This window comes from Drosophila takahashii, chromosome 3R (genome assembly GCF_030179915.1).
Source record: "Drosophila takahashii strain IR98-3 E-12201 chromosome 3R, DtakHiC1v2, whole genome shotgun sequence".
In the NCBI taxonomy this organism is placed as follows: domain Eukaryota; kingdom Metazoa; phylum Arthropoda; class Insecta; order Diptera; family Drosophilidae; genus Drosophila; species Drosophila takahashii.
The window spans coordinates 34,351,634-34,364,014 of record NC_091681.1 but is presented as its reverse complement, the minus strand read 5'-3'; the positions used below and the strand labels follow the sequence as shown (position 1 = coordinate 34,364,014).

Here is a 12,381-nt window from a genome sequence, read left to right as displayed (position 1 = left end):
AAATTTATAGAGTGGGCTGCTCATAAATAACTCAAAGTACTTGGAATGCCGGCTTCTTGTAAACAAATTTAATTTAAATTTCAATCAAAAAACATTTAGTTGTTATGGCGAAGGTGGCTGTTTATCTATAGGCTTGCTATTATGAATAATTAATTACTCAGCCCGAAGAGCGTAACATTTTACTTCTGAGTTGGCTGCGTGTCCCCCCAGCCACACACTTTGTGGATTATCTTCAAAGTATCTCTTAGATAATCATTAAGGTGTTGGTAACCGACTCCAGCCGCCCAGCGAATGTTTTCTTAAGCAAATGTCGCCGGAAAACTTTTTAATGAGCTGCGTTGGGAGTTCCACCCACCAGTCGCCAGTCTCCAGACTCTAGCCTCCTCCATCCAGGAATCTTTAGCCCTGTCCCTTCGAGCAGGCAGAATTTCACGACAGGCGGTACTTTAAGAATGTTTCAACTAAATTACGCCACTATGAAGGAGGCAGAGACAGGGACATGGACACGGACACTGAGGCTGACATCATTTCGCTTTGCAAATTGTTTTAGTGTCAAAGGTCAAACACACACTTACAACCCAGTTGCCAGTGTGCCAGCGCCATATGACACGGCGAAGTGCAGTTGTAAAAAGGCACCTCCCTACCCACCATATACACTAGTGCAAATCTGTTGAGCAAGTTTTAGTTTAAGCATTTTTGAGCAACATGAGATCCTGGGATCCTGCGGAGGACGAGCTTCGCTCGTTAGCGGTGCCTGCCAAAAAACTTTGCCAGTCACGTCAAAGCTGCCGCTCCAACATTCCATTCCATCCGGCACCTCCCCCTAAAAAAAAAACCCAACCGTTTTTTTATTTCGCGGTATCTTCAAACTAGCGCTTTAATCCTGAATCCTGGCCGGAGGCAGAGCTCATGACTTGCTGCAATTTCGGGACAGGTGTGTCCAAGGTCCAAGTCTCAGCTCCCAGGGATTCCATCCACCATCAACCAGCTGTAGCAGCTGCCAAGTTTGCGTGTTTTCCAATCTTTTCTTCGTTTTCGGGGGCTCTTGGCTTGTTTGGCCTGCCATTTCCAAATTAGGCGCACTTTTGGCGCAGCTGACTTTGCTTTTGCTGGCCCAACCGACTTTGGTAAGAGTTTTGCTATGCAGCCGGGTAGGCTAATAGCCAGCATGAGTGGCCAAATGCTGGGTGGAGTCATCATCTTCAGGGCTAATCCGAGAAAAAACTGCCAAGGGGAATCCCCTACTTTGAGTACGGAAAAAAACAGATCATTTAAAAGGTGTTAATTACTCAGAATATTGAATGTCAGTAATTTTTTAATAATATTAAAATATATATGTTAATAAAAAATATTGAAATGTACAGTTAATTATATTAAAATGCATTAACAAAATAATAATATAAATAAGTAATAAAAACAAACAACAAAAATGTATTGCAAATGTTTCCAAAAATATTTACAACATTTTTTTGTGGCCTAATCCAGCTTTTATTTATCTTAAGAACTTCAGATCATATTGAGACCAGTTTAAATAATTTCCAAAGAAAATTGTAATTAAGAATTTCTTTGTGATACATATTTTTTGACAACCCATCGACCCACACAGCTGCTATGCCTCAATTTAAATTCTTATTTCGCCTTGGCCATCAAACGACGCCGAAAAAGTTTAAATTAGTTAAAGAACTTCATTAACTGGAGCGTCGAAAAAGATTGACGTTTTGTGACCCCGTGCCCAAGTGAAAAGCGCAAGTCGGTGGAAAATTATGAAAATTATAATTACCGGATTAAGCTGGGCTGGTGGCCAGCAAACTGAAAGCAGAAAACCGAAAACCGGAGCACCGAAAACTGGCAGCCAACTGGCAGCAGCCAGAAGATATTATCGCCAAAGCCAAAGCCAGTAGCTGTTTATTTTCCGAGCATTTCAACACAGTGGCTGCCTCCCTCCTCCTCGGCAGCAGCAACTCATCCATCCAGATGGGGTTTTTTATGGCCTGTCGCAGCCAACACAAATCAATTAGATAATGTGGCATCGGCAGCAGCAGCATTTGCAATCGCAGTCCCTGATATTTAGTCGCCATGCATATTTATAACCTATAACCCGAGTCGCCGAGTGCATTTAAATCAAAAGGCAAGACAAACGATCGTGGACTAGCGATAGGCCTAGCGAAGATCGGGGAATACGCTTGCATATTTAAGTGAAACGGCGGGGCATTTTAATGACTATCGAAAAGCATCGCATCGAAATCAAATCAAGCAAGGTCGTTCCTAAAAAACAACAGTGGATCTCTTTCTCTCAGTTGGCTAAAATATTTCGGGGGGCTTTTTCGTGGGAGGGGTGAATGCAGTGCTATAAAAGCCAGATGAGGCTCAACTTCCAGCATCAGTTCCCCCTGTCAGCTCCAATTGTACAGTCTACAGCTACCAGTCATCATGCGCGCTTTTATCGTAAGTCTATCAGGGATTTTCATTTCGATTCAGGATAATTCATCTTATATATTTTCCTTATCTCTTAGCTCCTCTGCTGCCTCTTTGCTGCCAGCTGCAGTGCCGATAAGCTGGGCTACAACTACCAACCGGTGGCCCATGCCGATGAGGGTCTGTCCTTCTTGCCCGGATCTGGTCAGGTGATTGGAGCTGAACTTCCCCAGCAGCTGCTGCAACCGGTGCAAAGTGGTGAGGCCGTGCTCTCTCAGCCCATTGAGGCTCCCCTTTTGGCACCTGTGGCTCCTCAAATAGCTCCTCTGGTCGAGGAGTTCCAGAAGGAGTTCTACAGCTATGCCGCCCCCGAGGAGCAGTTCGATGAGGGCGCCAGCAACCAACAGATTGCCAACTCTCTGAAGAAGAACCTCCGCGTGGTCTTCATCCGTGCACCCGAAAATCAGGGCTTCGAACAGGCTGCCCTCCAGTTGGCCAAGCAGTCGGCCCAGCAGGAGACCGCCATCTATGTGCTGACCAAGCAGTCGGATGTGTCCAACCTGGCCAAGCAGCTGAATGCCCTGAAGTCGAGCTCCACCAACAAGCCGGAGGTGCACTTCGTCAAGTACAGGACTCCCGAGGATGCCCAGAACGCCCAGCTGGCCATCCAGAATCAGTACAACCAGCTGCCTGGAGTTTCGCGCATCTCCAACGAGGGTCGTGCTCCAGTCCTGAACTTTGCCTCATCCTCTCCAGTTGCTCAGCAGCAGGTTGCTGCTCCTGCAATCCCCGCCACCCAGGCTGCTCCAGTGGCTGCTCCCAGCTCCGAGTATCTGCCCGCCAATGTGCTGGCTGGCCAGGATTATCTGCCACCCACTCTGCGTCGCTTCCGTGTCAAGTAAGGAGTCCTGCTGAAGTGAAAGTCCCTAAAACGGTAACGTTTCCTAAACCAATCGCATCGAAAAAAAACAACACCCATTAGCTTTTAAGTATCCATGTAGAGGAATAAAATTTGCTTTTGCTGACAAATTTCCAATGTGAACTGTGTGTGTGTGGGAGTGGAAAACTCATTTGGCAGCCTAATTGCAGGATTCGGCCATTTCCATGCTGCGGAACCGAACCTTTCCGTTCGGCGAGAGTTTCCCTTTCACGTTTTCGCCCGGCAGAAATCCCGGCATCTGCCTGCGCATTCGTGCGTTGTCCTTTCACATAAAATCCCTGAAATAATAGCCTGGATAAAGCGGCTGGCATGTCATAAAGTCCAGCAACAAGTTGAGCCACCCATCGCCCACCCACTCATATGGCCGCAGGGCAAGTGAAACGAAACCGCACCCGTTTTCAACACTCATGGAATCCCCGGTTACCCGTGTCCCCCGGCATATGCACAATGGTTTTATCCCATCCGCCATTTGTAATTGGAGTTATTAGAATCGAAATGAAGTGGTTGCACAATGGCCCGGCCTGTTCAGGAACCAGGGTTCTGGTCCACTCTCTGCTAACCAGCCTAGAACGGTTGCCTTTCAGTGATGGGAAAACTAGATGGAGGTACCAGAAGGCCATCAAATAGTACAAAAATGGGCAAGAAAAGTTGTAAACTAACTAGGTATTTTTTTAAACATAAACAATAACAAATCAAACATTAATAAAACAAAACATTTCTAGGGTATAATAATATTTATTTAACAAAAACTTAAAAGCTTAGAAAAAATTAGATTTCTGTTGAAAAATGCCCCATTATATATTTCTCCAACGAATTGATGATTATGAAACGGAAATATCTATATTTCTAAATCCTTTAAAAATATATAATTTAACAATGTGCCCAAAGTATGCAATGAAACAAATTATGTCGACTGTTGTAATAAATCCATTAAATTTTCCGATTTAAAATTTATTACTGCATACTTTTAGACACCTCTTTAAATAATTTTAAAACTCTTGTTATCTTCTAATTTTACAAGATAAAAATTCCGAAGTTTTGCTTACATTTCAAGCCAATTGTACCGACTTATTTTAGCGAAAACATCAAGGCCTTTAGTCAGGTACAAGCACCTTCGGGCTTCCCGTCACTGGTGGTTATTATTTCGAGCCCTCGCCCCTTCTGTCGCCTGCGGTTTGTGTAAGTGGCAACGTCCTGTTGCAGGTGGAAGCTGCCTTTATTCCTGATCCCTGTCCTGCCAGCTGACGACACTCATTGAGTATGATTGTGTACCCTTTTTGCGGGGTGTGAGCTTATAGCTAGTGTGTGTGTGTGTGTTGCTTGATGGCTTCCTGCTTCCGTGAAAGGCAAACTCATCATGCGAAATGCTAGAGCACACACATGGCCCGAAAGCGAACTATACCGAGGATTTGGTACGCTGTTGAGTGGAGTCCTTAAATTTCACTTAGACGTAACATAAGCCCGATATAAACGCAACTCAACGGTGCATGTATTCATGGCCATCAGGATGTGTGTGTGTGTGACTGTCTGTCTTTTGGTCCTTTGGCCCTGCAGGAATCGCACGCTTATCAGCAGTCGAGTGCAAACTGAATCCGTTGCTCTTCGTTTAGTCGGTGTGTTTGTATGTTTGTGTGTCTTTGGTACAGTGGCGAATCGCTAAAGCGTAACGACAGCGACAATATGCCGAAGATTCAGCAGGGGGCGGGTGCCAAAGGATCCGGGGTCCTGGCCATTTGGGCCACCATAAACGCTGTTAGCTTGTCTGCCATTTGCCGTCTGACTGCGCCCAGACTGCTGCCTGTAATTAAGGTGAATGCAGCAGTCAGCCGACCGAATCGACGACGAGGATCCTGCCAAGTGCGTGTCCTGTGCGTGTGGGCCAACACCAACACACCGACACACTCACACATCTGTCTGTTTCTGTGTTAATGAGCAGCCCGCTGTGCGCACAAAATAAATTATTAAAACGACATTCACGGCACTCTCAAGTGTTGCCCGTGCAAAGCTCCTTTTTGACGCCCAGAGATATCAGCAGTTTTTTTTCCAGCCCCGCAAAGCTAAAAGGACGAAGGGAAGACACCCTTCAAAGAGGACCCACAAAGGGGGAATTATAAAATGCCAGGATATACATTACATTTGTGTTGGCTTAACGGGGCACATTTATCCAACTACATTTCAAGTTTTTCACTTTATACCTTTGAGTGCTCTAAATCAGTGACACAAATTGTTGTGCCACTTAACTTAGGGTATATTAATTCATTAATGATAGTTCCATGTCGCAAGTTCAAGGCTTCGAATGTAGTTAGAAACTTGTGGATACGCATACGTTGGAAAACTTGGCACACTTTTGGGCTGGTGTAAATCCATTTTGAAGTGTACTTTAATTTGTAAAAAATGTGCTTTATTAAATAAAATAAAAATAATTGGCCTAACATTTTATAAGTGAAAAAAAATGGAAAATCCGTGAAAATCTATAAAAAAAATATTTAGGTATCCCAGAAAGTTCCTAGAATAATGCCAATATATAAAAATTCCAAATTCCAAAAGTAGTTGCGTATACGCCACGTTGATTTATAATCAGCGATGTTGTAATAAAAACGTAGCCTGCTTTTAGGCGTGCCTATTTTAATTGAAGTATTCCCATACTAAACCCATTTTGTGCTCGGGCCGCGGGGAAATGGCAAATATAAATCGCTGTTTTTATGGAAACATTTGAAAATACCTCGCCGCTTTCAATCTCGCCAGCTGACAGCTGCGGTGGCCCAGCAAACATGGCAGCACCGGCAACAAACAAACAATGCAATGCAACAAACCAACACACACACCCACTTTTATTCCAAAATAATTCGCGCAGCTTGAAAACTTTTGGCGGTGCTGGCAGAATCGGGGCATTTGCTTTCGGTCCCACGGGTTAACCAATATTTCTTTTCAATTTTCTGGAGGGAAAGCTGGGGAAAGTTTCGCTGTACAACTAAATATTTTGACATTTGTCCGCCATGCAGGCAAGCTGGCAAAGCGCGCAACTTTGTTCGGTAAGCGCAAATTGAAATGTGCTTGAGACAGTTTGCAGCCGACTACTAGGACGACTCCATTGTTTTTTGGCCCAAAGCGAGGGCAACAAAGTTTGAGCGCTTTCGTTAATTTGGCAACGTGGTCGGTTTTCGGTCCTCGGCCCCCTGCAGGTGGCAATGAGCCGGGGAGCTAAAATCAGGCGAAAAGGAGGACTAGGTGGAACCACACCCAAGTGCACTTGCAGTTGGCAGTTGTACGCCATGTTGTCGCTGTCAAAAAGTTTTACTGCGCCTGTCGCTGCTTTTGCCGCTGCTGCTGCTGCGGTTTGCAGCGAAATAGTTTGGGATTTGTTGCAAAAAAGTGTTTATTGGTGTATCCAGAGGGTTGCACTCTATGAAAATTGAGTTATTTGCTTGGCATCGCCGGCATTTCCCTTCGGCAAACACAAAACACCAGCCAACTTGGCACACATGCTGTGCTGTGCCGTGCGAGTTTTGGCTCATTAACCGGGCCTGTTGGGCTGCTCGACTGCTGCATATTAATTAGTCGACTTTTGGGCGCTGCCATGTATAATTAAGCAGCGAACGAGCCTCTTAACAAACCACATCCCGTCTGAGTTTGAGTCCTGAGTCCCGACTCCCTCACTTTGCCATGGCCATGCCTCATTAGCGGCGAAAAGTAAAGGCAAAGGCAGCTGCAAAGCCAAAAGTAAAGACACAGGATGTGGAAGGAGCTCCTGCTAATTTAATATTTATACCTTAATCAAGACAGAGTCGGAAAACCCTTTTGATGGCCGCTCCGAAAATCTGTTGATTCGTCGATGGCCAGCAGATTGGTTCGGCCTAACGATGGCCCAGGCGTTAATTGCTCATTTCCATGCAATGTTGTCGTTTCCCCCGAAGGCCTCTAGGACATCCTGTGTGTCCTGTCTGTCCTGTCTGTCTATCTGTCAGACAGACACAAATTCGGAATCGATAGCTCGCATCTGTCACCAGACCATCGCACACACAGCCTAACCGATGTGTACAGGGCTTTGATTCCGTAATGAGGCTTCCACCTTTGTGGTGTCCTGGGAAAAATCGAAAGAAAAGGCAAAAAGAAAATACTCGGCCATTGTGTCTTGGGGCTTTGTTCGTTGTTCGTTGGATTTGTTGGATGAGACTCGGGGCCATAAGGATACCCTTGACTCGCCATTTACTCCGTAGTTTATCCCTTCCTTGATTATTGCAGGCCATTTGCACCCATCGTCGTCCCCCTTTGTAATTTCGTTGAGACTTCTGACCTTATGTGTCCTTTGTTTGTGCTCCCTCAATTTTCCTGCACATTTAAAAGGATTAAAAGGATATTCGTCAAACGAAAAGTTTTCGCAAGTTTGTCAGGCGAAGAGGCCGCAAAATCCTGTCTCTGGCCCCCAAAAAAACACCCAACTTACCCACTTTCGCCCATTTTCTGTTTAGCCTACCTGTTCGTTGTGTTTTTCTACATTTGCCACTTTTTTGTACTTTGGGTCCTTTGTTTGCTCGGCCCTCTTTTTTTTTTGAGAGGGGCGTGTGCTTCTTAACTGGTCCTTGAATGAAACGCGTTTGGCCTTTTGTTTTCAACATTTATTTTTTAGTTCGTTCTCTTTACCACAAATATTCGTATTTCTGTATGTATATTTAATATGCTGTATATTTCCCTTTTTTTTTTCTCAGTGTAGTAGATTGGCCAAGCATTAGGCGCCATAATTTGGGTTGTTGAGTTGTAATCGTAATTGTTGTTGTTGTTCTTCGTTTGTTAATTTACACTTTAAATTTTACACTTAACTCTCGCTTTCTGCCGCTCAGTGTACATATAAATATTCGTGGCTTAGTATAATAATAATACACATATTCCACACATTTTTATTTATTTTGTTGCAGTTTGCACTTTGCATTTGTTGCAATTGCATAGGTTGCAATTTTTGCAATTTTATCGCTCGCTTGGTATGTCTGTATCTATAAATAAATATTTTATTTACGTTTATCGAGTTCAATTTGTCTGGGTTTTTTCTCCAATATTCGAGTTATCAATAGTAGCCTCAATAATGCTATTTTATCTAGACAATTTCTTAGACCTTAAAACATTTTATACAATACAAATCAGGGGAAATTCAAATTAGGCTGAATTCAATATTTTACACACAAATCCATGTGTACATATGTGCATGCGATTATATATTTAATGTTCGATAAACAATGGGAACAAAAAGTTAAAGCCTTTTGTGGTGTAAGTGTGTTTAAAATTAATAAACATGTCGTTTCTCTATAAATATATCTTTTATACACCTTTAACGGATTTGTTTTCCATTTATGCTTTGTTGTATACATAATTTCAATATATATTTTGTTTGTATAATTTCATGTTTTTCCTTTTTTGTTTTGTTCAATACGCAATGATATGTGTGATTGGAAGATTTTGATGTGAGAGAAATGATAAAGGTAGCCGCTTAGCAGATTCCCGAACAAAAAGACTTTGTCTGGGAACCCGACATTGTCGTAATACTTTCGACCTATCAAAATACAACATTTAAATATAATGTTCGTGTCTTGTGTGCATATTTGAGTGTATATCATGCGCTCCCATTTCCATTATAATGTCATTTTTCCTCCAAACAGGCATTTAAATGCCGGATTGTTATTGTTGGAGAGGCCTCAACAAACAATTATAAATAAAGGGCATAAATACCATATGCTAGGCAATGAAAAATGTTAATTGGCTTCCGACTCTCTTTGCGTTCGGGATCCGAAAATGTTACAACATTTATGATATGTTTTGCGAATTGCTGCGACACTTAATGTACTCTTATTTGATCTATATAAATATCATCCTCTTGCGTTTCACTGGTTTTGCACTGGACACCTATATAGAGTTTTTACATATAGATACACATTTATATGCTCGATAGAGGGTGTGTGCATGGCTCATAATTAGCGACAAAAGAGTGTTGGATATTTAGTGACTCCAAGTCCTTGGCCAATTATGCACATTCATGCTATACGCTATTTATATGCTGAGACACAACAGACGACTGAATTGTAGACAACACGCAGTTTGCATATTTATACAGACAAATAGAGAAGAAGAGAGAGAGTGTATGACATTCAGGGGGAAAAACTGCGGATGTGTAGGCGAGTGTGATGTGTTCTCGAGGGGTGTTTGCACTTGTTCATAGATTGGTGGGAAACATTTACTAGTACGAGTGATTTACAAACCCATAACTACGTAATAACTGGGAAATAGCTCCCGAATAACGTTCACATAAATCAAATTATCAGGAATCGAATAATGGCTGAAATTAGCATACCGTAATCATATCATTACCTAAACTATATAGTCTACAGATTTTGAATTAAAAAAGGAATAAATTATCGACTAAATTTAAAGCATTTTCATTTGTTGTGTATAAGTGTTAATATTTTTTCCATTTTGGTTTTTCATTTTCTCATTTTTTTTTTATTTAGTTCTTAGTGTATGCAATCAGTAAATTTGCATGCACACCTATTCGTAATGTATAATTTATAAATGTAATCAATTTCTGTTTTTTGTTTTTCTGTTAATAATAGACAGCGTAGCATAGGAAGACGTCAATACCTGCATAAGACATTTTAGCCATATTTTCATACATAATATGAACTTTGTTTTCAATTATTTATACGTGATGTCACCGTTATCATAATTAAGTATATTTCATTTATAAAAAATTGTTGTAGTTCGTGTTTAAGCATTATCCGGTTGCCGTACTCATTGGCTCTTTTCGCTTTTCCGCTTTTCCGCTGGCCAAGAAACTACACACAACCCTTGGAAAATGTTTCAACTGTGGCAAGATTTTGCAATTTGCAGTTGTAATTGTTATTTTGTTACTTGTTAATTGTTAATCGTTTGCTTTAACTGATTTCGCTTGTTCAAACTGTAGGAGAACGTAGCAGGCTTAGTTGTATACTAAATTTATGTTTGGTTTTGCTTTTCGCCGTCGAGTAGAAGTCAAAAATAGAAGCCTAATTACACACACAATACAGACGCTCATTTTATATATTTAGATTTGTTTTTCTTTTCTTTTTTAGAGAGTATAGACTAGTCCACTAATTGCTTTACATATATTTACTTTGCCGGGTTGTCCGTGGTTGCTATTATCTTGCTTTACATAGTTACATTGTTATGCTACGTGTTTAAAATGGTTCTTTAGCCATAGACACTTAAAGCGCGCTTGAAAATAATCCTCCTCTAAATACACACACAAAATGCATCCGTACTTAAGTACGGTTAAGCACTAGGCTGCGAATAAATTAAATTCATAACAAAAACAATTAAGCGCAACGGCAAATACAAATATTTTCCTAACTACACACTAAACGATCCATTGCAACGATAACCATTTACACACAACGAACCGAAAATAAAGGGTTCCAAATGAAAATAAATAAATAAGAGTCGTAATGCAAAGCGGAGTGGTTCCCCGAGTGGGTGACCCATTAAGATGAGCCCATCCCATTTCTCTCGGGGCAAAATGGTGACCCTATCCCATTTTCGGGGTCACCACGCGCCGCAGATTGCGCCCTTTTTCGGGGCTCCCGAACTGCGTGCTATTTTTCGCTCCGCCTTTCCTTTGCCTTCCTTTTCTTTTGTTTTGGTTGTTTTCTCAAAATGTTTTCAACACTGATTGTTTCTGTAAGCTTCTTGGTTTAACTGTCTAATTATTTTACATTTAAACGTTTTATTTCCGGGGGGTTTCGGGTTTTCTGTTTGTCGGGGATACGGTAGTCGTATTTAGCTTGCTGCTGCTTGCGGCTCTTAAATTCAATTTTCCTAATCTTAGCCTACCCACTCAGTTAGCCACAACCCCATCATCCTGTTTTTTTTTTTTTTTGCTGACTAGCCCAAGCGCTACAATACCGTAAAAAATATGTTTTTCCTTTGAATGTGTTTTATGTTATTCGTTTTCTAGTTTTTTCCTTGCTACTGCACTAAGTTCATACATTTTAGGTACAAGCTTCGTAGCGACTGCTTTGAAACGCCTAAAAACTTTAGCCCCGCAATCAATTCTGGCTATTTGGGATTTGAATTTCTGGGTTTCTCTGGGCTGACTGAGGCCCAAAACTCCTGACAAGGCCAAAATAAAGGGAAATCAGCCCATGACCTTGAGAGAGCGCAAAAAACGTTGGTTTCGTTTGGTTTCTTTGTTGTCCGAGTTGCAGTCGCCTCTCCCGAAAACTTATCTTCAATTAGCTATACAAAATTCTCCTTGGATTGTGGACTGTAAAAAAATGGCCGATGGCCGCTGGCCGACTGGACTGAAAAGCATTCTTCTTCTCGCAATTTCCCGTCCCGACTGCAACTTAATTACAAACATTTCTCTGGCGCAATGCCACACAAAAAAGAGTAGGGGAAAAATTCCACCCTCGGTCATCTGCAGTTATTTACAAGTAAACTATTTAAATTGGCCGACCAAGGCGAGCACAAATGCTAAAAATGTTCTCTTAGTCCATTGTCTTTGTGGCTGCCTCTTTTTGAGGCAGCACTAATTTAGCTGCTCGATCGAGCTTCATGCTTTGGGAAACAGATTAAAAATGCGGTGTACAATTTACAAAAAAATTCCAACTTGGTTTTTTTCCATTGCTGCTGCTTTGCTGCTGTCTTTGCTGCCTTTGTCCTTGATGTGGGATGTGGGAAGTGGGATGATGATGCTGTGGGGTTGCCCTTGGTTTTGCTTTAACTATACCTTCTGTGCGAGTATGTCGGTGGTCTTCTCCTCTCCAGGCCTTCTGCATAATGCATCTGCATCATCATCATCATCTAGTAGCTGAGGGGCAGCAGGACGAGCAGCAGGAGCTGCGCCACTGACCACAAGTGCGTCATCACTTGTGAGCCATGGGCCCTCCTGCCCGCGGAGGTTTCGTTGCCATGTCCATTTCCATTGCCCAGCGCCGCCATTCCGATGCTCGGCGGGGCCGTCGACGTGGAGGAGGCCAGTTGTCGCTCGACCTCAACTGCAAATA

General features: G+C 42.3%; 2 protein-coding genes across 2 annotated transcripts in view; one reads left to right on the top strand and one right to left on the bottom strand.

The window, feature by feature from the left end:
• The first annotated feature begins 2,366 nt into the window (after positions 1-2,366).
• Positions 2,367-3,444, top strand: TwdlD (TweedleD). The gene is made up of 2 exons (XM_017142841.3): positions 2,367-2,445; positions 2,514-3,444. Exons 1-2 carry the CDS (start codon positions 2,431-2,433, stop codon positions 3,315-3,317), a joined length of 819 nt encoding a protein of 272 aa, XP_016998330.2. The 5' UTR covers positions 2,367-2,430; the 3' UTR covers positions 3,318-3,444.
• A 4,543-nt stretch (positions 3,445-7,987) lies between these two features.
• beat-VII (beaten path VII) overlaps positions 7,988-12,381 on the bottom strand; it is a 38,872-nt gene continuing 34,478 nt past the window's right edge. The window contains exon 9 of the mRNA XM_017142929.3: positions 7,988-12,372. Coding sequence (XP_016998418.2) covers positions 12,179-12,372 — 194 coding nt within the window. The 3' untranslated portion in view covers positions 7,988-12,178. The remainder of the gene's footprint in view (positions 12,373-12,381) is intronic.